The sequence below is a fragment of the Dromaius novaehollandiae genome, chromosome 7 (genome assembly GCF_036370855.1).
Source record: "Dromaius novaehollandiae isolate bDroNov1 chromosome 7, bDroNov1.hap1, whole genome shotgun sequence".
Lineage (NCBI taxonomy): Eukaryota > Metazoa > Chordata > Aves > Casuariiformes > Dromaiidae > Dromaius > Dromaius novaehollandiae.
Window position 1 is genome coordinate 35,137,939 of NC_088104.1, and position 27,631 is coordinate 35,165,569.

The 27,631-nt window shown below is 39.3% G+C and overlaps 1 protein-coding gene across 2 annotated transcripts; it reads right to left on the reverse strand.

Annotated features, from left to right (window-relative positions):
- Positions 1-3,800: 3,800 nt before the first annotated feature.
- On the reverse strand, positions 3,801-26,995 carry GTF3C3 (general transcription factor IIIC subunit 3). Of its 2 annotated transcripts, XM_026101450.2 has the most exons (19): positions 26,736-26,993; positions 24,963-25,065; positions 22,429-22,628; positions 21,871-21,994; positions 21,166-21,357; positions 20,463-20,628; positions 19,238-19,385; positions 17,339-17,411; positions 16,195-16,281; positions 15,000-15,103; positions 14,149-14,320; positions 13,477-13,679; positions 12,770-12,871; positions 11,682-11,817; positions 10,792-11,029; positions 10,228-10,418; positions 8,338-8,462; positions 5,564-5,716; positions 3,801-4,603 (listed from the first exon to the last, which is right to left on the reverse strand). In XM_026101450.2, the coding sequence occupies exons 1-19, from the start codon at positions 26,832-26,834 to the stop codon at positions 4,481-4,483; spliced, it is 2,739 nt and encodes a 912-aa protein (XP_025957235.1). In that variant the 5' UTR covers positions 26,835-26,993; the 3' UTR covers positions 3,801-4,480. The 2 variants fall into 2 exon arrangements, with proteins under 2 accessions (XP_025957235.1, XP_025957322.1); XM_026101537.2 differs by lacking the exons at positions 3,801-4,603; positions 5,564-5,716; positions 8,338-8,462; positions 10,792-11,029 and having other exon boundaries at positions 10,384-10,418; positions 26,736-26,995.
- Positions 26,996-27,631: the final 636 nt, after the last annotated feature.

Here is a 27,631-nt window from a genome sequence, read left to right on the forward strand (position 1 = left end):
TTTGTGTAGTGGGGAGAGAAGTCTCGCATAGCTCTGGAGCCTGATGCACGCTGGAATTAAGTCATTCCATTCCTCCAGAAAAATTTGGTCCTAAATTATAAGACAGTAGTCTGGACTAACTTTTGAGAGACCTGAACCACTCCTTCTTGAAGGAAACGGACATGCTGAGAACAAGGGCCTGCTAAGCAGACTATTAAAGCTAATGCACATCTTTTTTTAATCTCCCTGCTTGTCATTAAATTTTTGTTGCTGCTTAAAAAAAAAAAGTCAGGCTGATGTAATGTGACTGTGAGTTAGTCCTAGTGGAGACAGCTCCTTCAAAGATCAACTAGTATGTGTGCAGCGCCTGCTTAAATCTGATTAGATGGCTTAACTCTATCTGTGCATCTTTACCTCCACTGTGCCCTCAGGCAAAGAGCAGTCAAAATTGTAATCTAGCTTTGTGTGGTGTTAACTCAGACTGTAGAGACTATCATGAATGAATATTTATTGATGCTTAAGTAGGTCTAGCAGGACAAACAGCTGTGATATCTGCCTATGCAAGAGGACAAGACACTGCAACAACATTTGTATGAATTGCACAGTGCCAGGGAGCCAGCACCAACCACCCTTCTGGCTTCCCTTGGCAGGAGCTGTTACCAGCATACCATGTACATGTATGTATACGTGTGCCGGGGGGGGGGGGGGTATGTGGATATACTGGGATGGGTCTTCACTCCTCCCTTATTCTAGGAGTGTTGTTCTCCTTGTTCTCCCCTGCTGGCAGAAGGGCAATGTATCTACAGTTGCTTTGTATATTTAAGTACAAAGTCTGATTTTATATCTGTGGTTATTAACCTTGGTTTTTATATTTACATAGAGACATTCTACTCCATATGCAATACCTCCTGTTGCTTCTTTTTTTTAAACGTATTTGTTTGGGGATTAGGGTGGGAAAAGTTGAGATACAGTGTAATTTATTGTTACTTATTACTACATGACAGTGCCTCTTAGCTTTAGCACTGCCCTAAGCTGTTGGCTATGTCTGCATCAGCAAGTGACGCAGCACAGTCAGTAACGTGTAGCATAAAAGGGCTCGTCCAGATGTGCTACATGTTTTGGATTGGTTTTTACTTCAGATATACTCTAGTCTGGTCTTGCCAACTGAATGCTAACTAGCAACCATAGCACTTCTGGAAGCCCTCTTCCAGTTTGGTTTCATCTGAAAGGAGCTCAGAGCCTGCTCTGCAATGTGAACCACAGCAGGGTGAGTGGCAGTAGTCCAGAGACTTCAGAAATGCATGTCTGCTATTGGTTAAAATACTACTGTAGGTGTTTCCCCCATAGTCTGTCCTGTTCAGTAAGTTACACTACATGGTAACAAAGGAGTTTGAAAATGCCAGGATTTAGTGCTTCTGTTAGGTGGTGCCCAGTTCTAAAGGAGGGCCATCGCTTCCTACAGAAAAATGCATTTTCTTGGCAGACATACTTATGGCTACTATCAAATTACAGGAGTAGCAACTGGGGCCATGCAGTGGTCTTCAACCCTGACCTTGCAGTAAGAAGAAAACTTTGAATTACCTTTGTGCAAAGACAACCATAACTATCCAAATTTTGGAATTACACTGATTAAGAACAGGACTTTTCTGTAGAACAGTATGAATTAGTAGCCCATATCCTTTTGAAAGCCACAAAACAAGCTATTTCTTTTCAAAAACTTTGGGGGGAGGGGCACTGCATAAAACTTATTCAAAACATCAAAGTGTAACACAATAGACCATGTTATTTTTTTCTTTAAACTTTGTAATTTCAAGAAAGTTGTAGTGATTTATCACTTTGCTGCCATCTGCAGGAACAACAGTTGAGGCCTGTGTACACTGCTAGTGGTTCCCCAATAACTACTTAGTAGTTGCAATGCCTCTGTAGTTACATGGTCTATTATAGTAACATTTGGTGTATTAAAAAAAGCAAACTTTCTATGCAGCATGATTTTGGTTTATTAATGTCAACCTATAGCCTTCAGTGCATGTGGTGGAGACCAGCTTTCTAAAATTGTCAATGCTGGTATCAGCTAAGCACAATTAAAAATCTATGAGTCAGGTTTTAAGACACTAGATACTTTTATAAGCAGTCTTTTTAATATGTCTTTTTCAGTTAGCAATTTATAGCCAAGGAGATATTTTTACATAAAACACTAACTAACAAAATTATGATTAAACCAAGTAATTTGACAATATATATAGTATCTGACTGAAAATGTTTCTAACTGTGTTAGTGAGGCCTGAGGCAATATGCCCCTATTGCTAAGCAATTAGATGATAGGTGAGGCTAGCATCAATTTAAGTATTCTTTCCATCTTACCCTCTGGTTTATGAAAGCTCTGCCAGAATTATAATAGCTAGATTTCCGATCTCTCCTGCCCTGCTATCTGTTCCCATAGTACAGTTAAAAACACCAGTTAGTTAAAAACAACAGTTAGTTAGTTTAAAACAGTTGTTTCTGACACAGAGGCTTGGGAAAGGTGTTGAAGGTCACCCTCTCCCAATGTTACATTCCCATGAGCATCATTAAACAAACTACAGCCAGGGACTACACTTAAAGCATAGCTATAGCTATGCACAGGTGTTTTCCATGTCCGTCTCATGTCCTGTGCTCTGCTTTTCCTTAAGTCAGTCATAAACACAGGCCGTGCCTGTTTAATTTTTTTTTTGGGGGGGGGGGGTGGGGTATGGCAGTGAGTATCAGAAATGTAACACTACAATGCATGATGCTTTGCAGCATAGAGCTACTTCAGAGCTTGGACAATGCTCAGCAGCACAATTCTTAGGGGGCTTAATGGTGAGGAACAGGATGCTTATCTTGCAAGAAGGGAAACCAAAGAGGTTATAAGATGTGAAAAGGCCAAAAAAATGAACAAGAAAAGGCTGAAAAGGAGAATTTTTAACCCCAAGATGATGCAACACTATACATTGGTATGTATGTCACGAGCCAGCTCCTGTTCCCACAGCAAACAGTTGACTATCAAAGGATTATGAGGTGCAGCAGACTATATGAGAAATGAAACCAAGGTGAGGCAGGCAGTCTCACCCTTCTTCTGCAGATAAAAATACTCCAGGCTAATACAACAAAAACAGCTATTTAATTCATAGTTCTGCAAACTTTGCATAAGAGTTAGTTATATTTGGGCAGTGTTGACAAATACTGTTTCATCACAAACACGCTGTACTTCTCAAAGTTAATGAAACTTCCTTGGTATTTGTCTCTTACCTTTGCATTCTCACTATGGCCTAGCACTTTGCTAACTGAAGTGGACATGCTGTATATTTAACATTGTTATTTGACATCTGATTTGAGATAAAGTAGTCTAGACCATGCTACACGACTCATTACTTAATCATTGACTGCAATCGTGTGAAATTATTGTATGCAGGAAAAAAAAAGTATTAAAAAGGTAGCAATAGTTATTTGTGATGATACTGTAAGTAAAAGCAAGGCTTGGGAAGTAACAGTATGGTTTCTATTCAGCATATTATCTTGCTGAAAAATATTATGTAGCACAGAAGGTTCTTCTATATATCCATAAAGCTAAATAATTTTTTTGCTCTGTGATGAAGCATCGCATCCAGCTTTTCCTGCTGCATTGGAAGCAGCCTGTTTCCATCGCTGTATGTTACTGTTCAACTGTCAGAAATAGTTAAAAACTCAGACACTTTCCAATGTATGTTTAACAATAAGCTGTATGATAGTATCATTATTGATAATAACTTTTGCTATAAGCTATTCAGTAGGGTACTTGTTTGCCAAGAATGAGTAAACAAACATTATTGTTAACCTCAGAATTTTTATTAAACAGTTAAGAAGGACAAGGTCACACTGATTTCACTGAAACAGGGGGAAAATATATATCTCAATCAATCAACCCTCCTGAAACTGAACAGCTGCTAGGAATAGGAGCTCCTAGAATAAAATAAATACTTCAAAGATCCTGAAATACTGAGTGCTCCCTCCTCTCAGAGCTCAGTATGAGCCCACTTCTTTCTTCTGTATTATAGTAACAATTTTATGCTTCCCATGGGGCAGGGAGGGAGGAAGCACCACCAGGGTTTATGGCTTTTTGAAAAACCTCACTGGTAGCTAGTTGTAATATTGCACTTTTTGTAAATCTTTCCTAAAAACACTGGGCTCCAGTTTTCATTGTTTGATTCTATATACAAGACTGAGTATTAGCTTACAGAGCAATGCATCAAAGAAGAACAGCAGACCTAATAATAGGCACTCATTCAATTCAAGTATGTCAGCACTGCTCTCAGAACAGCCTGTTTCCATGTGTGACACAGCTCAGAAGGAGAAAAAAAAGTCCCTACAACTATATACAGCAGAAGTCATGTCTCTGACCATTTGTAGAAAAAAACCTGTACATAAAACAAGTTGCCCTAGCACTGCACAATGCAAAAGAGTTAATACTAAAACTATCATTTTTTCCCATCTGCCACAAACTTCATCATACAACTGCATAAGTATACAACATTTTTTGAGCCATTCTTATATTTCCACTGCTCTGATAAATAAGTGACAAGTTAAAGGCAGTATCTCTTCGCAAGTCTGTCTGATCAGTTTCTATACCCTGTAAGAATAATGATTAAAAAAGTTATCTATATGCAAAGATAGTATAAAAATGAAACATGAGTACTGATTTAATTGGAATCAAGTAATTATTCATAGTTTATACAGGCTTTGAGTTGTACAGAAACAAACAAAAAAAAACAACAAAAAAGCAGTATTCCTTGTGCCCTCCCTCTGTAATAAGTTTCTACCTTTTGTTAGTCACCAAAAATTATATAATTACGTAGCCAAAATATTAGCTGTAAATTAGGCAGCCAACTCATAAAACAGGAAAGTAACATCTTAATTTGCATTTGTATGTGATGTATTTGTTTCTATAGGCAGAATGTGACTACTGCATATATCTTTTACATGGTAAAAAAGATTGCTGCTCTGAACTCCTCATCGCATGTTAATGACTAACTGCCATTTTCTTACTTTATTAACTCTTCCCATTTTCTAAATACATTTGTAATTTTTCTACCAATCCATACCAAAAATAAGCAAAAATATGCTCTCAAACCAGACTTTTAAGTGTATTACATAGCAATTAGGATCATCTGATACAGATCTATTAGAGAAAAACCATGGCACAGATGCATTTAGTCAAATTCTTAATATCTACTATTGGCTGTTTTATAGCAATTTAAAAACAGTCAGTTTATGGCATGTAGTCTATATAAAATAAGCTATATTAAATTCATATATTTATTCAGGTGAAGTTGTTTAGCAACCTTTTTTTTTGTTTCTACTTCGACCATATATTAAATCCTTCAAAATATATGATCCTTTGAAATTCCCACATGTATAAATGAAGATAGGTGACAATCAAATTTGGGCTTTTAATCACAGAGAATTTCCATGTCAATTAAAGGAAACTGAAACTACATAGATTTTTACGTACTCATTTTATCTATGGTTGAAAAATCACCAACACTGACCTGCCTTTATTCTCTGTATGTAACTTATAAAGATACAGTACCTCTAAGATGAGAGGAGGAAGTTCAAGTACTTTCTGGTAATAGTGGATTGCCAGGTGCAGTAATCCCAGCTGGTGAAGGCCACGGCCAAGGTTATAGAAAGATTCTTGACATGGTCCACGCAGGTCCAAATACCGGTGAAGGAAGGAGAATCCCTGTACACACATCATGCACATTGTGAGTGTTCCCCTCTGAAAGGATGGCAGTAAAATAAACTGGCAAAAAGGTATTTTTTTTTTAATTAAAAATTTTGGTCCTTGTTTCCCCACAAGCCACATGCAAGTTAGAGGCAGAAAAAACAAACAGTCATTCAGCCACCATGCCACATTTGATTTTTGAGACCATGAAAAACCTGCTCTGGCACTCTCACACCATTGATGACAATAGATAGATTTGTGTGTGCATGTGCGTGCATGCATGCATATACACACGCACACAAACATAAGACTAGCTTGTGTTCAGAAGAGCTGCCCATTTTAATAAAAAACATACAGCCAAGGGAAAGGCTAGAGCAAGATTTTTATTAAAAGAAAATCCTTAGATCACCCCCCCCCCTTAAAAAAACAAACAAGAAAACCCCTTCATTCCCTTTCTTCGCTCTTTGCTTTGGATAACAGCAAAAAAATGGTTTAATTCTACAGTTTCTTGCTGAACTTCGTGAAGCATACTTCAGAGTATCATTTCTGGAATGTAAGTAAGTTCCTTCCTTCCTTGATCTTGTGCTCCATATAAAAACTTACTCCAACACCAGTTACCAAGAAACGTTATTAGCAATCATTTTATAAAGTGGCCAAGAATAAAATCATTAGATAAAAGCACACAAAAAAATCATAAATCCTAAGTAACAGGCAAGAGTCCATCTCACTTCTTTAAGCCAGCAGATGTTTCACTGCTAAGTCCACAGTAAAATTTGAAAGGGAGCTCGAACCCAGCAGTTCCAGTGCTATACTTTTAACAAATTTAAAGTGGAAGCACTCTGTAGGTGTTGTTTTGCTTTTATTTTAAATTAAAATATATGGTCATATATTTAAAATATATGACTAGCAGAATCCCAAGCACACAGTCTCCTTGCCAACGTTAGTTGGGGTACACACTCCTCCTGTGTGGCACCCCGCAACATGCACAACACAAGCAGAAAGCAACAGGGAACAGGCATCTATTTGGGTACCACGGTTCCAGCAGATGTAAGACAGGGCAATGCCTAAAAATAACAGGTCCAGGCACCGGTGGAAAAAACTGGCCGCACTTATACATTGACATGCTGTAAAGCAAGACACATTTTGTTTCTCATCTGCAGCACGCCGCTGCCTACCAGCTTGGGGCGTTGTGGACTATTCATTATTCAATGTTTGCATGATGCCATAAAGATGAATGGCTTTAGACCAGAGCTACCTCCTGAACCGAACAATGGATGAAGAAAGGGGCATATGGTATTATTTTAGATTAAAATTCAGCATTTTATTTTACACTCAAGGAACCCTGCAGGAAACTTAAGAGATTAAGGCAGAAGAGATTAACTGAGAAGGGAAAATTGAGAACACTTTTTCCCCCTCTCCTGCGCAGTGATTTACATTTCATTTTGCTATCTCTTTGGAATGCGCCGATTCTGTTGTACATAGAGGCCTTTCTTTCCAGAGGCAATGCTGGTAATTAGAGAAGATAGCTCCTTCAGCATGAGGGATTAGTTCAGGCATAGACAGCTAATCATCATAATTTAGGTCACCAGTATGTCATTGTGGCTGAACTATCAAGTAACCAGAATAGGAGCATGAGAGGATGCAAAAATACCCAGTGTAGTGAACAAGACATGGGAAGAGAGAAGGCAAGGAACCGCATCACCAGAAGGTGACATAAATAGGACATTTTTCAAGTACATAATAAAAGGATAAGATAGCAGCCCAGATAAGAAAGGCAGACTTACTAGAGAAAGAAGTGGCCAGAAATATTAAAATTAGGCCAGATTTTGCAAGCTCAAAACGCATTAAAGTTGTACACTGACATAATTATACTTAGTATACAAAGAACTGTTTGCTTCACAGAGCCTGAACCATTCTATTGATTTGCCCTTCTCATTCCTTCTGTGTTACCCTAGAGGAAATGACTTCAAAAATCCCACTGGGGAATGATCAGCCTGTGGTTTATCGGTGGAACTGGCAGATTTAAAAGAAAAAAAAAGAAAAAAAGGAAGACGGAGAGAGAGTATAAGAAAGCTGAAAACTGAGGGTAGCTTGAACTGAAGTTTACAAAGTCTTTACAGTGAGAACTATACATAGGCACCCAAAAAAGGGGAAAAAGAAGAAGGGGGGGAAAAAATGCCTTCGAAATCTGAGGGTTATTTAAACTATGCTGTTTGTGAGATATGGCCACTTAGGACATGTGGCACAGTTTCTATCCTACAACACTTTCTAGAAAGGAAATAGCAAGTATAACACAACATTGGAGGGGCTGGGGGGGGGGGGGATCCAGGCTACAGCCATCAAGATTGGAATTACTGTATTTTCACAAACAGCTAGTAGCTGCTAATGCGTTATTCTACACACAGAGCAGAACAAGCTACTTTTAATATAAATGAGAGAAGATCCTGATGCATACAAATACTGTTAAAAATTGTACACATTTGTATTCATGTTCCTTCAGTTCCCTCTTTTGAAATGCCACATTAATTACTACAAGTTATTTAAACCATCTAAGAATGTTGTAGCTGTAACTGTCCATGCAAGATATAAATCTCAAAAGTCAGGACACACTATAGATAAAAATAGGCACATTAACTTACCTGTACTAGAAGAGCATGTCTTTTCAAGACATACTTCTGAGAAGCCATGTGGATGAAAGTTAAGCCAATACAAAGACTGTACAGGGGTTCATCTGGGTTTGCACGGAAGGCTTGCACATACTGTCCTGAAAGCAAATAGTTGAATCAGGATGTTTGTTCTGAAAAGCAATCCCTGAGAATTTGGGGGGGGGCGCGCAATTATTCAAATTGGAAGTGTGAACTAAGAAAAGGGAGTTTAATATAACTACATCAAAATACATGGGAAAAACATTAGTGAAAAAAGATTTTATATTTTCAGCACTCCCTGGATTCTGAAGCAAGAGTACAAGCTGTGATATAAGAATGTATGCAGAAAAGAATTGGACACAGAAGGGAAATAAAGTCCTTGCTGGGGTTTATATCCTAGAGGTGCTGAGAATTACTGCTGTGTACAAACATATCTGTTTTGAAAGTCCAGTTTCATTATTTTGATTGAACTATCACTGTTTACACCAGCTGCATACAGTTAAGTTTTCTCTGCCCTAGCTAGAATAATTATGCAGTACATTAACCATAAACCCTTTGTTGATAAAAATCAGTATTATTTAAAAGCAAAAAAAGGTAAGTGGTGTAGCAAAAGATGACCTCACTATGTAGAATCTAGGACAATATCACCCTTGGTCCATGACTAAAGCTTTTATATGGTACAGTAATAAGTTGTAACTGCTACTAGACTGCTATGGAACATGCATATATAAACACAGTTTTGGGTTGTTTTTTAATTAAGAGTTCCCCAAACTAATCACTAACTCATGAAGCAGACTGCATATCAGCTACTTATTGCTTCTTTTCAGTGATTATTCATTTGAAGACAAGATAGTAAAAGGTGTTAAGCTCCTCAGTATGATTTTCATGGGGCTCTGAACCTCCCAAAATTAGAGAGAGTATTTGAATCATGATCACTGCTTCTGAATAAGCACATTCAGGTTGCTTGAAGAGAAAACATCTTATTGGCATGTTATTTAAAAATTTAGTAGAATTAGTTCTAGCAGCACACGCATTTGTATAGTCTTGACATTACAAAATGAGCCTTTTTCATTAAAATGTCAAGTGATCAGTCATGATCAATCATCGGACTGAGGATAAGAGGATCCCCCCTGAAGTCAATAACAAATTCTCACTTCTTTAGAACCAAGCAGTCACCCTTGATTTCCAAAAGGGACAAGCCATTTCGGGTGTCCGGGTTTAGAGCCTGTAACAGAATACAGCCAAGTCAAGAGAACTCAGCTCTCTGAAATCAGGCCCCCTTTAAACACCATCCAGCTCCGCCCCTGAGAACAGCAATATTAGATAACCACTGTGCATGAAACCAAGCCTTTCTTCTATAGTTACCACGGTTCAGAGCTGGTGTGGAAGGCAACAGCACAGACTCCTCACAGCCCAACTGTCTCCAGCACATCTCAGTTGTGACATCAGGAGGGCTGGACTTTAAAAAGCAGGAGGCTTATTTCAAAGTCCTGCTTAAAATATGCAGGTGACTGTATTTGCTCTGTAAGTTGATCTGTTTTTTTCCTTCTTACTCTTTATTACCATTAGCCTTTAATTATCTTTAAAAGTTGGTTAGAAAACTCAAACTATAAGAAAGGTGTGTTAAAGTTGAAACGTCTGCCTCATTTTTATTAGCAAAACTATTTAGCAGTACTTTGATTTGAGTACTAAGTAATTAAAGCACTAAATTAACACTGTGAAGCTGCCTATCATTTTCTGACATACGAACAAAAAATATTTTATTAAAACTTTTTTCTCTAGGGGGAACAAAAAATCATTCTACGGATAATTAAGAACATGAGAAAGTCGATGTGAAAGGAATACAGAAACGCTAACAGACTTAGCATTCTCTAATGACATTACCAAGAGCATGCTTGAAACTGCCAGATACAAATGCATTATGCCCATTTAGGACACACAATGCATGATTATCAGGATTTTTCAGCATTAATCGGAGACAAAAGCGATGGTGACGGACATCCTGAGACTGCATAGTGACTTGATTGAAGATGTTCCAGAGCTGAGGTTTATTGACATTTTCCATTACCATTATTCTACAAAACAGAAAACATACAAGAAATGAGTAAATACAACATGGTAAACATTACACCTGCGATAGAACTTCAGTCCAGAGAAACTTAAAATGAAGAGACATTCAAAGTGCCAACAGCAGATCAGTGACTGAGGCAAAGTTTACAGTGAAAGACAGAACAAATGGTTCTGGCCAAATGAAACAACCCACTGCCTTACACATTGTTTTGGAATCAAAGGCAACCACAAAACCCTTTCAGTTTCAATAGGCTTATTTGTTTTAGGGAAACCTGGAAAGCATCAGTCTGGTTCCTTTAAAAATGTTTTCAGCAGCTGAACTACAGCCTCAGTGGAAGCAATTACAGAACGAATTGTTCTACTTTCTCAACTCCCCACCTGATATAATTGTAAGCTTTTCTGAAGTTCTTGTCCAGAATTGCAGCAGAGAGCCCAAAGTATTCTAGTTCCTTGCGTTTTTGCCTATCGTCATAAAATGAATAATACTCCAGTGAGGAATCCACAAGTAGCTCTGCCTCCTTATACCGGGAGAGGTCACACAAGGAATATATAGCCTTCAGGAGGAGGTTCCACCAATCATCTTTTGTCAGAACACTTGTGAGAACAGCAAAAATTGCTGAAAATAAAGTCAGTAAATTGAGAAAATTAAAACCAAACGAACTAAACTCTTTAAAAAAAAAATGGTAAGACAGGTGCTTATGTCAAGCTGATCTCTTCAAAAACTTATGAGCATTAACAGGTAATTTTTTTTTTTATTCTTTAAAAAGAACAGTTTAAGTGCAGTTTGTAAAATTCCAGCAAAAAAAAAAAAAAAACAATCAAAACTTAGGAAGAAGTGACAAGAAATGCACGTAGTTCAAGTTGTAAACATACTGCAAATATTCCTAATACACCAAATGGCGCTTAAGAATTGCAGCCTGGTCCAAACAAATTTGGAACAGTCAAGGTCACAACACTTAAAACATGTATTTCTACTGCTCCATAGAGTTGCATATATAATACTTGCTCTGAGGAGAATACTGGACCAGATGATCTCCAAAGGCCCTTTTCCACTTAAGTTTTTCTGTAATTTTAATTGTTTTTGCCTGAATGGGAATATTTCCCTTAGGTTATATTTTCTTTATTTTTGCTGCCTTCGCTGCCCTGTAAATAAAGCAATGTTAACACGAACTGCATAGATTTTGTATGCAAAATAGCAATATTTTTGTTTTGTTTTTCAGAACTAAGGAGTTAAGCTTCTTGCTTTGTTTTTAATAAACATTTGTTACCTTTGGCATCACAATTTGCTGTCTCTTGGTCGTCATTGTCAGAAATTTTATCCCTTGACACCTTAATAAGATAGAGGTGTCTCTCTCCAGATTTGGAGCTGGATATCAAGCACACCTGGGCTCTGCTCATTGCTACCTAGAAACAAATTTAAGGTCAGCATTTCACAAATTAACATTACACCACTACAACATTACACAGACACATCCTGAACATATACAGCTTCATAGCCAGTCCATCTGGCTCATGCTGCATTCCAAAACAGCCTGCAACTTGGAAATACAAGGCAAAAACTTGAGAGAGAACATTCCCACCAGGGTATTATCTCTCCATCGTTTCATGCTCCAGTGCAAACTGGGCTATGCAAAAGGAAGATATAAACTCGCTAAAAAACTTAAAGACTTTTCCTGGAACAGGAACTTCCTTGTCAAGTCAAAAGTACATGCATATACACATAACAACAATGATGCCTTCATGCCCATATTCGTTTTAGAAACATGTGGATAGTCAGCTACCCAAACAGTGCAACAGAGGCTGTCTTAACCTGTAACCAGATGCATACACTGGAAATCTAAATAGTCCTCTCCCCACAAAAAGAGCCCAAACCAATTAACACAAAACTACCAGCACCACTGTATTTACTGTCTGAAGAGGCTAATGTTTCTTCAATGTCTTATAACAAGAAAAGACAAAACTAGCAGCTTTAGTTAAAAAAAATTAATTTAAAACAGATTTGTTGCAATACAACATTATTTACATAAAAGTAAGTTTTAAGAAAGCAGTATGCTGACTATCAAAAACGTAGAGAAGCAGCTTAGTATTCTTCATTAAGAAACAGGAAAAAAGGAATTGAAATGGCCATATTAAAAATTATACTCAGAAATAATGCTCCATTTTGAACACCACAGGCATATACATCAATATTACAGGTCCCTAGAATTAATAAGCTCACTGCAGGTTTATTATCTAATAAAATTATGAAAATATTTATATATTTAAAGCACTAGTTTTCTTGCCAAGTTTGTTCTTTATCTTAAACCAACTCATAGCTGTCCAATATGTTAAAGCATAGCCATAAAGATTAGCTTACCTTCAACAGCATTGCCAGCATCGTAAGTAAAGTATCTACATAACCATACATTTTACCTTGGGAATACAACAGTGTTGAACGGTGGAGCAGTAACTTTAATTCCTAGACAATATTAAACATGGTTATTTAACCAGTTGCACAAAAAGCGAGCTTATAAAACAAACAATTTTAACTGACTACAGTACAAATAAGGCTGTAAAAATTTAATGGAAGTTGTAACAATTTTAGCAGCAGCATATGAGATTGTTGTAAACTTTCCTGCAGTAGTTATTGTTTTATACTCTTGAATTTCAGAGAGCCCCTGCATAGCTCTTACCTACAGTGAAGGCACTTTTAGAAAGTGGATAATGGAGCCTTTCCTACGCTATCAGTTATAGTCAGTAGAAGCCAAACCATGTAGCTGGTATGTAGCAATTATCGATCAACGTGATGTAGTGACTGGTGTCAAGACCAGTTCTCAAGTAGCCAAGAGGCCGCACATCACACAAAGTAATCAGGTGGGAATCGGAAATACTGATAGGACGGTCGGGGAGAAAGAGCCTTGAGGAACCATCTCTGGCACTCAGTAACGAATCCTTCACTGTGCTCCTATGGCTCACCAAGCTATAGTCTCAGTCCCTGGTCCTATATGGTTGGTATCTTTTACCACCATTGTAGTTTAGCAGAACAATATATCCTAATTTGGAAGTGCAGAACATCTTACGCACCTGCTGGGCAGCATTAGCATCCTGAGCCAGTGTATCTGGATCGTACATTGGTTCCAGAGCCTCCAGAGCTTTTTCAGGCCGGCCCAGCTGCTGCTGAAGTGTTGAAAGTGAAATTCTTGCATCCAAATGCAATGGAGCAAGATCAACAACTTTGGCATAGCTCTCTGCAGCACGCTCCATGTGTCCCAAAGCCTTCAAGCACTCTAGAAATACCATGCACAGCACAATATGCTTAAACGGCAGAAACAGGAGATTAGAAAGCCAGCAAAATAGTTCACATCATAAATGTTTCAGATGGTCTTCTAGTAAAAGCCACCCAAAACATGTATTAACAAATTCATAGTATTCAGAAATATGCGCTGATGCATCTATAGTGTCACTTAAACAAAGCATTATCGGTTGACACAGAATGGAATGCAGAATAAATGCTGTTCACTTAAATGAAAATCAAGTATTTTTAGCTGAAGTAAGTTTCAATCTACATGAAAGACAACAAAACCCTCCAAGACACAGTTGTCATAACACACTCCCAAGTGTAGTTTGGCAAATACTAATTCTCATTTGACATGTGCATTGAGCATTCCAGTGATCTTAACTAACGGGAGCTGGGAATGCTCAGCACTGCGTTATCATCTCTCAGGCCACATGTTCAGCAGTCCTGCTCCTTCCCACCTGCGTGCCGAAGCCAGACAACAGCCAAGTTGTATCGCTCAGAACAGACAAGGGCACTCAAGAGAGGCAGTGCTGAGTTGTATTCTCCAACATCCAGAAATGCCTCTGCGACATCCAGATACAAGTCGCCCATCTCTTCTGGATTTTGTTCCACCAGAGTGGTCAAAAGAGGCTAAAAAAAAGAAAAAAGAAAAGGTCATACACACACAATTACAGAACTAACATTTCTTTAAGATCTGATTATTGGAAGTTACAATTTTTATTCTATTTGCATTCTGCACTACACATCCTTTATCTAAAATGCCAGTTTAAAAGTGAAAAATGGAGATCTGAATTTCAAAATTCCTGAAAAAGCTATGTTAGTCGCATTTTACATCCTTTTCACGTCCAAGGGGTGAAAGTGCCCATCAGTGAGGAGCGCAAGAAATAATTTTAGTAAAGAGCAGTTTTTAGAGTTAGCAACTTCAGGGCTTAAAAGTAAAGAATATGTGTTCTTCAGTGTTCAAGAAGAAGAGCAGATATGTGCAATGTGGTCCTGGGCCTGTCACAGCACATAGGCTGTGATTTACTGTCCTAATACTTCCACTGGAAGGGTGATTTATTTAGCTGATTAGTTAATATTTATAAGGAATGGTATTTCCACTATTGGAAACTCCACAGCTAATCTCACTCCATCATGACTGTGAAATAAATGCTAACAAAAGGGGTTCACTATGTCTCTGTTTGGGAGAGGGGAGGAAGCAAGAACTTCCCCAGCCCTCTCAGTCAGACCTTCAGTCACCTGAAGATAGGAAAAATGATTTGCTTGTTAATTAGGACTTCCCTCAACTTCTGTGTTGGTCTCTACTTACACTGAGTGGCTCTAGGATGTTCAGGTGAACCAAGCACACCATCAGCTTGACCGTAATATCTATCGGAACTCCCTCAGGTATGCGGCAGCTAACTTTCTCCACAGCTGTGAGAAAAAAAAATTCTTCCTGAACCCACAGGCTTTAACAAGGACATCACGGAGCTCCACATCCTCTCCAGGCCATATTGGCTCCACAGAAGTTATCCCATTCTCAACATCTCCTGCAAGTGTTGGTGCAGGCATTCCCTCTCCCCTTCTGTTGCCTCAACTATCAGGGAAGAAGTAACCTCCAACTTTCTGTGACCCTAATCATCTCACCCAAAATATCAAGCACTGTCAGTTTGCACTGATTTCAACTGCACGATCCTGTAGGATGTGCTCAGAGCCCTCCTCCTCTGTGTTTGTTTCACAAAGCTTTCCTTTAGCAATTTATGCACCTATACCTTCTTCTCCTTACTTTCTCAAGGAAATATCCTGTACTAAGCTATTTGTCCTCATTCAAACGAGTCCTATGTAGCAGGGATCTGGCTGTATACATTGTGAAATGCATATAACCACAGAATATAACATCTCACCTGACTGTATTCCTTCTAGGTGTTAACACAACCATGCCATATGAGACAAAGTAGCTACCCAAGACAATGTTACCAAATTAAAGGTCACACAACAAAACTTCATTACCATACTTCCTACACATTCAGTCACTAAACCCCCATAAGTACCCTGTTGAAGTTTTGCTCCACCTTAATTCTTCCACCAGACATTCATAGGTTTCTCAGGTTATAACAATCATCCTTTGATTTCTAACATAAAGCTTCACTATTACCTTCCAAATTGGCATCCAATTATTGCAGATGACAATATGCAAATTTATTCCTCATTCTCTGAACGTCTTAATGCCAAGCAGATAGCAACTATTCAACTGCTGATAAGTTTTTACAAACCATCAGAAAAATGAAAAAAATTTATTGCAGAGTGGTTAAGTCCTTGGAGGATGCTTTTAACTTCAGTGGTGGCCTAGGTTAGAAGTAATAAGTTCTGAGTGAGGCACACTGCGCACAAGGAACCTTTTCTGGATCAATCCCCATTTCCTTGCTCTTAGAAAACGTTCTTGATTTTTGTATGATTGCAACCTAACTCCTGAGCATATGATCCATTCACAGACGTACATTAAATTCTAAAATTAGATCACTCACCTGTAGCATTGGATTCAATAGTGGGATGATCTTGACAGTCAACTACTGCTTCCTGTTTTTTCTGAGCTTCAGTCACTGCTTCTGTATCTTTTTTTAAACAGAAACAGGTTATTCTCAGTAACACAAGCTAGGCAAAGAGTTATTTGATTTTGAATCCATACTCTGATTAGCAACTTACAGTTGTAAAAAAAAATGAAAAATGGACATTCTTTTGAAGGACAGCAGAACAGGAAGCGCTTAAAATTATAAAGCAGTGTCGGGTAGGGGGAAAAATAAGCTTTTGGGTTTCAAAAAGCTTGTCTTAATAAATGACGTACCCCAGATAATTTGCAACACTGTGTGCTTTAATTCCTAAATTCATAATAGTTTTATTCCTAATAAATAATCTCCTAAAAGTCTCTATTAGGACAGCTTTTTGCACCATGCTCACTGTTCATTTATAGTTTACCTGCTCCATTAAAGCAAAGAGTCAACAGAATTGCCTTATACCTACAGGGGGGTTGGATTTGAAACTGGCTGAAAAACCTGACCAGTTTAATCATAGAACAGACTGCCTGTTTAAGAAGTTGACATGCTCTGATCATTCTATAGCCCATCAAACAGGAACACTTTCAGACTCGATCAATGACTTTCGTGAAGCAAACTTCTCTAAGAAGGCCTATTTTGGGCAAGTCAAACACAGGCTAATATCCCTAGACTTGCATACACCAAAACATTTAAATCTGTAGTAACAGAAGTAGAACTTATGAAAGATATCAGGCTCAGGTCAAGAATATTAGGCTTTGACTGTAGATACCACTAAGCTTATAGGAATCTTTTTTTTAAAAAAAAAAAGCTATTTAGCTGGAAGAAATAACTGGCCTGATGTGAATACTCAGTGGAATGTTTAGAACTTCAAAAGGCCTCCAGTCATCTAGAGAGCAGTCCTTGTCCCTAATGAGTCACCAGGGCTAATTGGACATCAGATAACATCTTATAGAAAACTGATGTCATGCCACATAACTCATTTTAACACTGAAGAGTTTCAAAACAGAAAAGCCTGTCAACATGCATCAAAACACCCAAGAGTCAAAAAAGTAAAGGAAGGACATATAACGTATTACATGAACAGCAGGGTCCTACTAGCTGCTTGTTAACTATTTACCTTTTTTCTCCTCAGTAGGACCTTTTTCTGGTGCTTTCTTTTCAAGTACAATTCCTGCAAAATCTGTGATAACCTTAGAAGGGGAGAGAGAAAAAAAAAAAACACACACACACACACACACACACAGAGAAGAGTAACTTAGATCATTTTGAAGATTTAAAAGGATATATGGGGGAACCAGCTCATACGGCAGTCGTTTTGGACAGTTTCACAAAAGACTTTAGGAAGAAAAAAAAAAAAAGCTGCATTTGTTTCCCATGCAGTTAGCTGACAAATATTACCCGGGAGTCTGATCACTTTATGTCTTTGTCCACTTTTGGAGACTACTTAGATGATCAAACAAGCATCTCTTTAGCTAATACAAGTTATTTTCATCATAATTGGAGAAAGTATTAACATTTTTAGCTTCTTAGAATGCCTTTTAGTAGGTGGAAAAGGCAAGCAAAGCACCAGTAGACAGCTATGTTCTCCACAGATCTTTCCAAAGTGCTCCAAGGACTCCAGTAAATTTCTTAGGCAAATACAGTTTTGCAAGGAAGCTGTATGGTCTGTTTCAGTTAAAAAGGGCTACCCACAGTCAGATATCTTACAGCAGCCTTAGTCATACATCATGACCTCATACAAACTAGTACTATTCAATAGAACAATTAATACAAAATAAAATTAAATTACAAAAAAAAAAAAAAAAAATCAAAGAGAGAACTCAAAAAGCATTTGCCAATGTGGGGGGGGGGGGGGGGGGGGAAATGCACCACTGTAAAGGACTGTTGGTCTAAGGCTGAATGCTGTCTGGTATTTTTGTCCATGAATTAGAAAGTGAGTATTTAAATCACTGCTATTGCCAAAGCAGAGTGATTAAATAAACACAGAGTAAGTGACACTCAGAAGAATAAACCAAATGACTGAAATAAGGTAATTAACAGCTCTGTTTACCAGCTCAAATAGAGACTCAACTATCTAGGAGCAAGAAACACCAACAGAACTGAGGAGAATCACCAAGAAGAAATGGTGGGGACAGTTTTACCTCCAAGCACTGCATTGGTAAACCTCGTACTCGAGTACTGTGCACAAAGAATTGGCTGTTTGATTTTTAGAAAGGAACAGGTGCAAAGAAGAGTTATAGGAATTGTTTGCAGGCTAAAGTTGCTTTACACTGACAGAACCAGATCTAAATGAAATCTTAAGAAGAGAGGAGGAAAAAAAAAGGTAACTTAATATCAGCAAATAAGTACTTTCACAAAGAGAAAGTCCCAGCTATTAGTGTCTCTTTACTATATCTGAGAAAGTTATAGTAACGGTCAGATGCTAAATACATTCCTCTCAAAGCTAGACCAAATCAACTGGGAAACTTGCCTCAAAAGTGAGGGCAATTAATCACTAGAAGAAACTGGGAACAGACAAGCAATCTTCTCCAATTCCTGATATCTTAGATTCAGGATATACTGTCTTTTTGGAAGGTATGCTCGATGTTTAAAGCCTAAACCATTAGTCTTAATAAAAGTATGCCAGGTAAAGCATAAGGATCTACTTTTGAACCATTACACTGTTCGGTCTCATACCTTTAACATTCACCTCAGAAAATGCCCTTTGCTGGTGGTACAACAGACACATAGACCCAACTTGTAGGTCTCCTCTGGCTACTTCGATCACGGCAATGCTTGAGGAGGAGAGAAAGGACCCCAAAACTTTCCACCTAGCACAGCGCACATCCCCAATTTATTAAATCAAGCTTTTAATTTCAATGCTAATTACTATAAAACTAGTAGAAGGTATTCTATATCCGATCAGCTCTCTTGCTATAGAAACACAACTGTTTAAGCACTACAGGAATATAAACTGGTCATCTCGATGGGCAAAGAGGTGCTGAACACTATACACAAATGCAGTTAGTTCTCATACCGCCAATGCTTTGTCATACTGTTTGGAAGAAATATATAGCTCAGCTGCTATATTAACATCTTCCATGGAGACGAGGCTCTGGTGTTTGGTGAAGGCTTCTTCTACTATCTCAATAGCAGAGGTAACATCATTGGCTTCATAATAACTCCTATAAAACATAGATAGGAGATACTTATTATTTGAAATAATTGTTAATTCGTACTTTAAATGCTAGCAAAAGGATTGTCATATTCTTTTGCTTTTATTTTTCCTTGCTTATTAGCAAAAGCTTTTATTCAAGGCAACAAATTACAGAGACAGCAAGAAAGATTTTTTTTAAACACAACTTATGATAATTTTATACATTTCAAATTACCATTATTTTTTCTCTACATGTGGGCACATTACCAAGTTTTCATTACAATATCCACCATCTTCTACCCCAAGTTTCAACAGTGTATTGGATTAACCTGTTTTCAGAAAAACCTCTAACGACAGTATTGTTAAAATACACTTTGCATTTTTTGCAGCATCTCACAGCGAAGAACACCAATAGACTTCACAGCTGGCCTTGAAACAGCTTTCTACAAAATACGCACAAAATAGTTAAACAACTTACTAAAACTTCGTAAAAACTATAAGAGTTACACATTTTAAGCATAAGCCTCTTCTGTTTGAGGCAAGATTCTATGACTTGATCTGCTTTTATCAGCAGAAACGAGGAGGGGGTAGATTTGTGATTCGTTCATGGAGGAAGTACGATCTGAAATACAAACTGTTTGCCAAACAAAAAATTAAGTGACTTAATTGTGCTATTCTACAAGCATGTTAAACACTTAGCTTTTCTACAAAGCAAGCAGAGATAACTCTGCAAACAAGCGAATAACAGATCTGTTGGCAAAAAGATTCCAGGTCTTCAGTGATATACAGAAATAAAAATGTATTACAGTCATGTACAATTTTACATTATGAGTATTTTTTCAGTAATCAGTACTCACATTTTGTTCTCTTACTCTGAGAGAATACAAGACAATGCATCAATCCTGGATAACTCCCACAAGGTTTTGGAAGAGTCGCGACAGCTGGGGGTGCATGCCTGTGCATCTGTGTGGGCCACCCCTAGCAAAAAGTCTGCAGTCCTTGATTTCGGCTACATATCTGACCTGAATCAGCTGCAAAGCTTATTAGCATCAGTTTTTGAGAAACTCTGGAAAACCAAATCATGCTATTCTTAAGTCCAACTTACTTTGCCATGTCTCTAGCCAACTGCATGAAGCGCTCTCCATCAGAGGGAGACAGAAGATTCAAGATACGCCTGTAGCCATCCATAGCCATCTTATGCTCCCCCAGCTGTTCATACAAGCTTGATCTCTCCCACAGATACCGCACATTGGTTGCATCATACTTCAGAGCTGTAACAAGGAAAAGCATATCAGTAGGTTAGTTCAGAACAAGGCAACAACGGATTCTGTATCCATCTGCCTGACTACCCAACCACCAAAGTCATAGCAAACACCAGTGTTTTCTCAGGAGACATAAGAGCAAAAAAGCAGTATTTACATCCTGAAAGCAGCAACCCAGACTGTGTAACATAAAAGCAGTATTTACATCCTGAAAGCAGCAACCCAGACTGTGTAACATACATATGCTACTGGTGAAATACATTCAACTAAGATGCTGCTCTTCCCCAAAAACATAGGATACATATAACTTGCTCACTGACAGAATATTCATGGACATGTTATTACACCACAAGCTTTTCATAAGAGAAGAACATCCTATATTAAAGATTCATTACGGAGATACCAAAATCTGGACAAGAGGTACTAAGATCTTGGCAAGCTGCAGCAAACTAAATTAGAAAACAAAACAAAAAGAAGGAAGTGATTGCCATTAAGAGATTAGCACCTAACATAGATTTTAAAATATTAAAATAGTTGCTACATTACCTTTTGTGTAGCAAAAAATAGCTTGTTTAATATTGTCCTGTTCTAGTGACATTTCTGCTAATCTAACCCATTCTTCAGTGTCACTAGGATTTAAGTGAGCTGCAATCAATTCAAACTGTAATGACTTCTCCATATCACCCTGGTCTTCATAGATCATGGCAAGAGTGGAAAATGGCTCATGAGCAAGAGGAGCTATTAAAAGATAAAAAGAATGATTAAGAATGATTATTTTAAAACCAACTTGAAAGCAAGTAACTTGTCTTTCATTAGTATTATATGAAAGATCAACATTACTGTTTAAAATATCCTGTTAAAATTCAGAAGAAATTTCCAGCCAAGCTTCTAGTTCCTTTTTATACACAAACAAAGAAGCTGATTGCATCTAAACAGACATTTATAGCATTTTATCTACATTAGAGGTTAAGTTGATAGCCACTTATACCTTAGTTTACAAAGACAATAGAAATAAACTGTATGAAGCTAATAAGGGCCCAGGCCTTTGCAGAATTAGGGTGCCAGTTTCTTTTTGTATGCGCAAAACTAAAAAGGGAATGCACTGAACATATTGTTAATTCCACCCTACATATAGATGACATTCCTTGTACTGAAGATTTTCGTCATCAGTGAAGCCACACTGAACTGCCTGATGTACACAGCAATTTCATGTCATCCTTAAAACAAAAAATTCTTAGCCTTCTAAAATACCTTGTCGAATGATTTCCATGCACATTAGAATAGCCTCCTCACGCTCTCCTCGAGCAAACCTGATATTGGCTTCTCCCATTAGACCCCTCAAGGCACGAGGGAGTTTGCTGCGAGGTCTCTTCTCCTAAATGGAAAGGGGATAATATTTCTATTGATGTTTCAGTTGTGCCCAAATTCAGAAAGTAGCACACTTGTTTTTTACTGAAATAATTTGTTACTAGACTCTGTATTAGTCATATTAAAAGAACTATTTGCTAATTTTTATAACTAACAGAGTAACACTGACATCTAGGATAAATAAAATCTAGATACTGAAAAACTCACTTTGCTATTTAAGCTATGTAGTCCTAACATGAAAATTTTTCAAACAGTGATTTGCAGTAATTTTTTAGAAAACAAAGATGCAGGACAACAACATAAGTGAAAATATCGTACACAGAATTATTTTCAGGCAAGTTTCTCTGCAAGTAGCTAAAACCATGCAAATTGACATGTATTTACTATGCTTCAGTATGTACAAAGAAGTTACATGAAAGTTCTGTAAGTTTAAATACTTGCTTTCATCATTTTCTTGGTCTCTCGATTAAGTACCATCTCCAACACAAAAACATCTCCAGCCGTGGGTTGCTCAGGAGTTTCTTCTTCTTCCTCCTCTTCCTCCTCTTCTTCTTCTTCCTCCTCATCCTCCTCCTCATTTTCCCCAAGCATGGATGCAAAGACACGATGGACTGATTTACTGACGCCATCTGAAGTTTCTCCTGGTTGAAAACGAAGCAGAAAAGGTTTGTAATATAATCATGAGTACACACTATTTTATCAGGAACAAGTGCAGAGAAAACAAGTTCTTCAGAACTAGTAGTCCATTTGAAACAGCTATTCTTTAAGAAAAAGGCCTGCAGAAATGCCGGAGAGCTTTCAACAATCTCTTTGGCTTTAAAACTCCGTGCTATACATCACCAGCGCTTAGTATCTCCCAGGCTCTAACATTTTTTGGATATTTCAAATAAGAGCATGGAGGAACACACTGAACAAAGCAACAGTTTATTCAACAATTTTCCCTCAATCCGTACAATATGTGTATTAAGCAATTTTCAGCCACTGAACTGCCTGGCTGGAATAAAGCTTTCCAGCTGAAGAGGCCAAGTGAGCAGATAATTATACTGAACAATAAAGCAGCAAACAATTTTCAGAAGTAATTTAAAACAAGATCTTGTAACCACTCTATCCAAGACAGTAAGTACCTTTTAACTCCTGTAAATGCAAAATCCAGATTACTAACATTCCTCCAGAAAAAAAGACCAAATTTTTTAAAATAAATGTTTAAGAATATGATGCTATCTGCCCAAATTAAATATGCTTGAAACATTAAAAATTTTAACAATTTCAACTTTTTTTAATTACAACTTTTCATTAATAGCTTAAGCCACAAGTATACTTTCACGCAAAAAGGACTAAAACTCATCATTTTTAAAAGGTACCACTTCATCTGCTAGACACCAAAGCATGCAGTGTTGAAAGGTTTCAATTAGGGGATTGGACAACTGAATTTTTGATAGATATAGACCCACAATATAAATTTGGGACTGAAAAACAGATCTGTCTGTCGGGTATTGTTTATGGCAGCATACTCCTGCACAAGAGGGTTTTGCTACTACATCAGAGTTCATGCGTTTGAAAGCCTTCAGAATATACTTAGCTGTTTTCACTCTGACTTAGGTATTAAGTATCTAAAGGAAAAAGAAAAAAAAAAAGAGTCTGCTTCTAATGGTAACTCTTTAAATAACAATAAACCTTATCTATGCTTCCTTGGTTCTAAAGGCTGCTCTTGACATTTTTGAGTTCTCTGTAATTAGTTCAGAAATAACGCTATTGCGCAAGTGTATTAGGATATGGGGTTTTTTTTTCTTAGATAAAGACTGTGTGCATGAAAAAAATGTATAATGGAATGGCTGCAGAAGACAGCAGCTTGGAAGTATTTCAGCGACATCAGCGAAAAGGAGGCAGCAGTATGGAAGCTCAGAGATCTAGCTCCAACAGATTGCTAGTGTTCATTTTCTGTGTTTCCAGGATGAGGTCTGGCCATACTTCTGGAATGGAGATACTAGTGAGACACATTTTACCTGAGCCAATCCAAGGGTGGGAGGTTTTTTTGATATTTAAAAGAAAAGACACTGGAGAATGATGAGAACTTGCAGTAAAATTAGCAAGACGAGTCCAAGAATCAACACTGAGAGATCAAAACTGCATTTTGCTATTTCACAGTATTGGCAATCCCATGAGCGTATGCAGTGCACGGAGTACAGCTTTTAAAAAGATGTTTGAAACAGGCTGTAGCGCTCTAAGTTCCAAGCTCAACTCCAGAACCTGAGGCATGGGATCAATAAGCCCTGCTACAAACTAAATAAACAAAGGAGTGCTTTTCCTACCACTTCGTGCAAGTACAGAAAAGAAGTTAAGGTTACGTCGGCAAGGAATTTGAAGGAGACACTACCACCCTGGGAACTGCACAAAGAAAACCAGCCAGGGAGAGAAAACACCCTAGACCCTCTAAACAGGTCAAAGGACAAGGACAAGGGAACACGGCAGCAGGCAGCTCATTATACACATTTTCTTTCACTTTAGATGACAGTAGAAAAAGGCAACACTCATACAGTAGAATCAAATATCCTGAAAAACCTGAAATCTCAGCCAAGACAACTAGCAAAGAGATGAAGAGGGGAAAAACCAAAACAAAACACTGCTGGAAGACTTTCTGAGACAACTTAAAAATCTGAAAATGTATTTGTAACTTTAGAGAGAGACAGGAACAAAGACCACATGATTAAGATGTTGGGAGGGGAACAGATGGAGAGTTTCCCAGAAAAAGACGACTGCGACTGTCTAAACCCAGCCCTTTAAAAGCACTGAACAAAATCAAAGCCTGGATATGAATCAAAATACTCTACAAAGATGGATGTTCTAATAGCATGTTTCAATATCCATAAGTTCAAAGCAGCATCCAGGTATTCATGCAAAGTCAGGTATCAAAAAGCAGATGCTTTCAATGATCTTTTAAAAATGTTTGTCATTAAAATTATCAAGTTAACATTTACCATCTGTTTCATCCTGACTTTGGGATTTCCCAGATCCTTTTCCAGATGAAGATGGAGCATCTATGTCTTCTGCATTTTCCTCAGCAGATGCATTTTCTCCATCCTATGCACACCAACAATGATAGTTACAAGCTTTGCAATATCACTTCTTCCCATTTCCCTGATTTTTACAACTGGCATTTAGACTACAGGTCTCCAGGTTTTGCACTGCTAGTAAAACAGATGGAAAAAACAGTGTTTTCTTAAATCAACAAAAACAACATTATTTAAGACATTTATATTCTCAAAGTGAAGTGATTCAGAAGGTGACTATTCACATTAGTTTTGATTGAAGCAATGAGTCCATTGCTCATATGACATTACAGTGAGATAAGATGACATGGTTGATTGTATCAGGAACAAATACGTTACAAATGCTTTTGGAAGCCAGCCTTTTCAAACGCAAAGTGAAATATCAAAATAATACTTCTTAACGCAGTAAGAAGGTTGCCCTGAGAAGTCCCTTGTCTTTTCACGACAGCCAAGTTCTGCTGAACTCTCTCTGAAAGCTAAGAAACACAGAAATTAAGTTGCATTCTGACAAGAAGAGGGCAAAGTTAACTACTACTCTCCCTTCAGCCAAGGATACAGAATTCCTCCTAGAATTTTAGTTTCATCGCCTTACTTTTAAACACAAAGCCATGTCTCCCTCTATTTATTCCTGCCAAGAAACCACAGTGACTCCTAAAAGAAGTCAGACTGGATCTCTTCCTTTGATCATACACACAAGATGGTGGCGAAGCAGTAGTGGTATACGCTAGACGACTTCATACCAAAACCTGCTTCAGTTCAAACCTCCAGCCTAACCCAGAAGAAAGTAATACAGGTGCCTGAAGAAAACTCCTACCAGCCAGCTCCACAGAGGTAAGCTACACCAGCACAAACTAAAATGCTGTATTCTCCGCTTTTTGAAAGGTTTGAATTCCCCTGAATAACACGTTCTACCAGTACCTATTGACTTTTAAGTTAGTTTCTTTTTTAACGGAAATTAATAATTATGTAGACAGATGTAATTAAAAACCAAGAAGCATTTTTAACAGCAGTTTTAACAAAAACCTACGTAATTAAAAGCAAGTAGGCCACACAATTCCTTAGGTGGTCTGCATTTTGCCAAATGCTTTGATGTAAGGGAAATGTTAAAAAAAGCTGCAGTCTGACTCATCTGTAGCATATAACTGCTAACAGAAAAGACAGGATTCACTGACTTGTCCCCATCTAAAGGGCTGACAGTTTCATCTGCACTAGTTATAATCTGAAGCTTAAGAAGGGAGGCAAAACTACTTCTCCCTCGTGCTCTCCTGATCGGCCCTCTCCTCTCTTCTCTCATCTCCCCTTCCTTCTCCAGCACAGCACTGCGGAGGTGGACACACCAGGACAGACAGCCCTTTCCGTGTCACCCGCCAGCCTTCCCGCAAAGCAGCCGCACTAGCTCGTTGGTGCCCCGGCTGCACAGCGCCCCGCGAGGCCCAGCCTGCGCCCCCTCACCCGGCCGGGAGCCCAGGGGACCCGGTCTCCCGCGAGCCGCAGGCCCGGCGAAGGGCGGGCACCCCGGCACGAAGGGAGCAGGCGAGGAGCGCGGCCAGCCCCGCGCCGCAGAGCGGGCCCGCCCCACCGGCCCCGCAGCTGCGAGGCGCCCAGAGCCCCCCGCGCCGGCGGCGGTGACTAACAGCCCTCCCCGGGGGCGCCCCCACCGGTCCCCCGCAGGAGGCCCGCGCCCCGCCGGGGCAGACGCACCTTCTCGTGGCTCTTGCGCTCCTCCCGCCGCCGCTCGAACTCCTCGAAGGAGATCTTGCCCTCCAGGTAATCGATGAGCTCCGGGCTGAAGCCCGACATCGCCCCGGCCCGCCCAGGCACAGCACCACCGAGCGGAAGCGGACTTGTTCGGCGAAGGACCCGAGTCCCTCCGGTAATCGCGCCCCGGCCCGCCCCGCGCCCTCGCGCAGTAGTTCCGCGCCGCGGCTGAGCGCCGCCCGGGGGAACGGCGCCGCGGCCCCCTCCCCACGGCCCCCTCCTAGTTCTCCCGCCCTTTCAGCAGCCCCCGCCCCTTGCCCGGCGGGCCCAGCGTGGCGCTCCTGCCCTGCGGTACGAAACGCCAGTCCTTAGGGATCGGGCAGCCAAAATAGTTTGCCTTGAACCGGAGGGTTTCTGAACACAGCGACTGCCCGGGGTGGGGGGGTCGGCGGCAGCACGGAGCCCCATCGCTAACTGCCTCTCCTGTATTTGCTACTTTAGGGAGACAAAACGCGTAAGCTCCGCCTTGACTTGCGCTCAGACCGCGGCCCAGCCTGGCCCTCGGCAGCGGCCGTTAGGGGCGGCGGCAGCGGCCGTTGGGGGCGCGCGGGGCGGCAGCGGCCGTTAGGGGCGGCGGCAGCGCATCCCCGAGAGGAAGGGGAGCAGCAGAGCCTGCGGGCTGTGCTGTTAGCAAGGGCGTTTTAATTGCCTGAACTGTCTTGTTAAAACCGTCGCATGCTCGTCGCATGGCAAGAGGAGGATTTATTTTGATTGTGATAATACCTAGAAATCTGTGTTAGGACGCGAGGTTCTGGGGGTAGGTAACACAGAGCAACTAGCACCTCCGGGGAAGTTTCTGTCAGGGTGGTTATTTTGTTGAAGTCCTTTAAAAGTCTCCA

What these genes read in the sequence shown, in the direction of transcription:
- GTF3C3 (XM_026101450.2), bottom strand. Translation starts at nt 26,834, where the DNA reads ATGTCGGGCTTCAGCCCGGAGCTCATCGATTACCTGGAGGGCAAGATC. An exon ending in AAGTCAGGATGAAACAGATG is followed by an intron (nt 22,629 to 24,962) that starts GTAAATGTTAAC and finishes GTTTTCAACCAG; the next exon opens with GAGAAACTTCAGATGGCGTC. An exon ending in TTGGCTAGAGACATGGCAAA is followed by an intron (nt 19,386 to 20,462) that starts GTAAGTTGGACT and finishes TATGTTTTATAG; the next exon opens with GAGTTATTATGAAGCCAATG.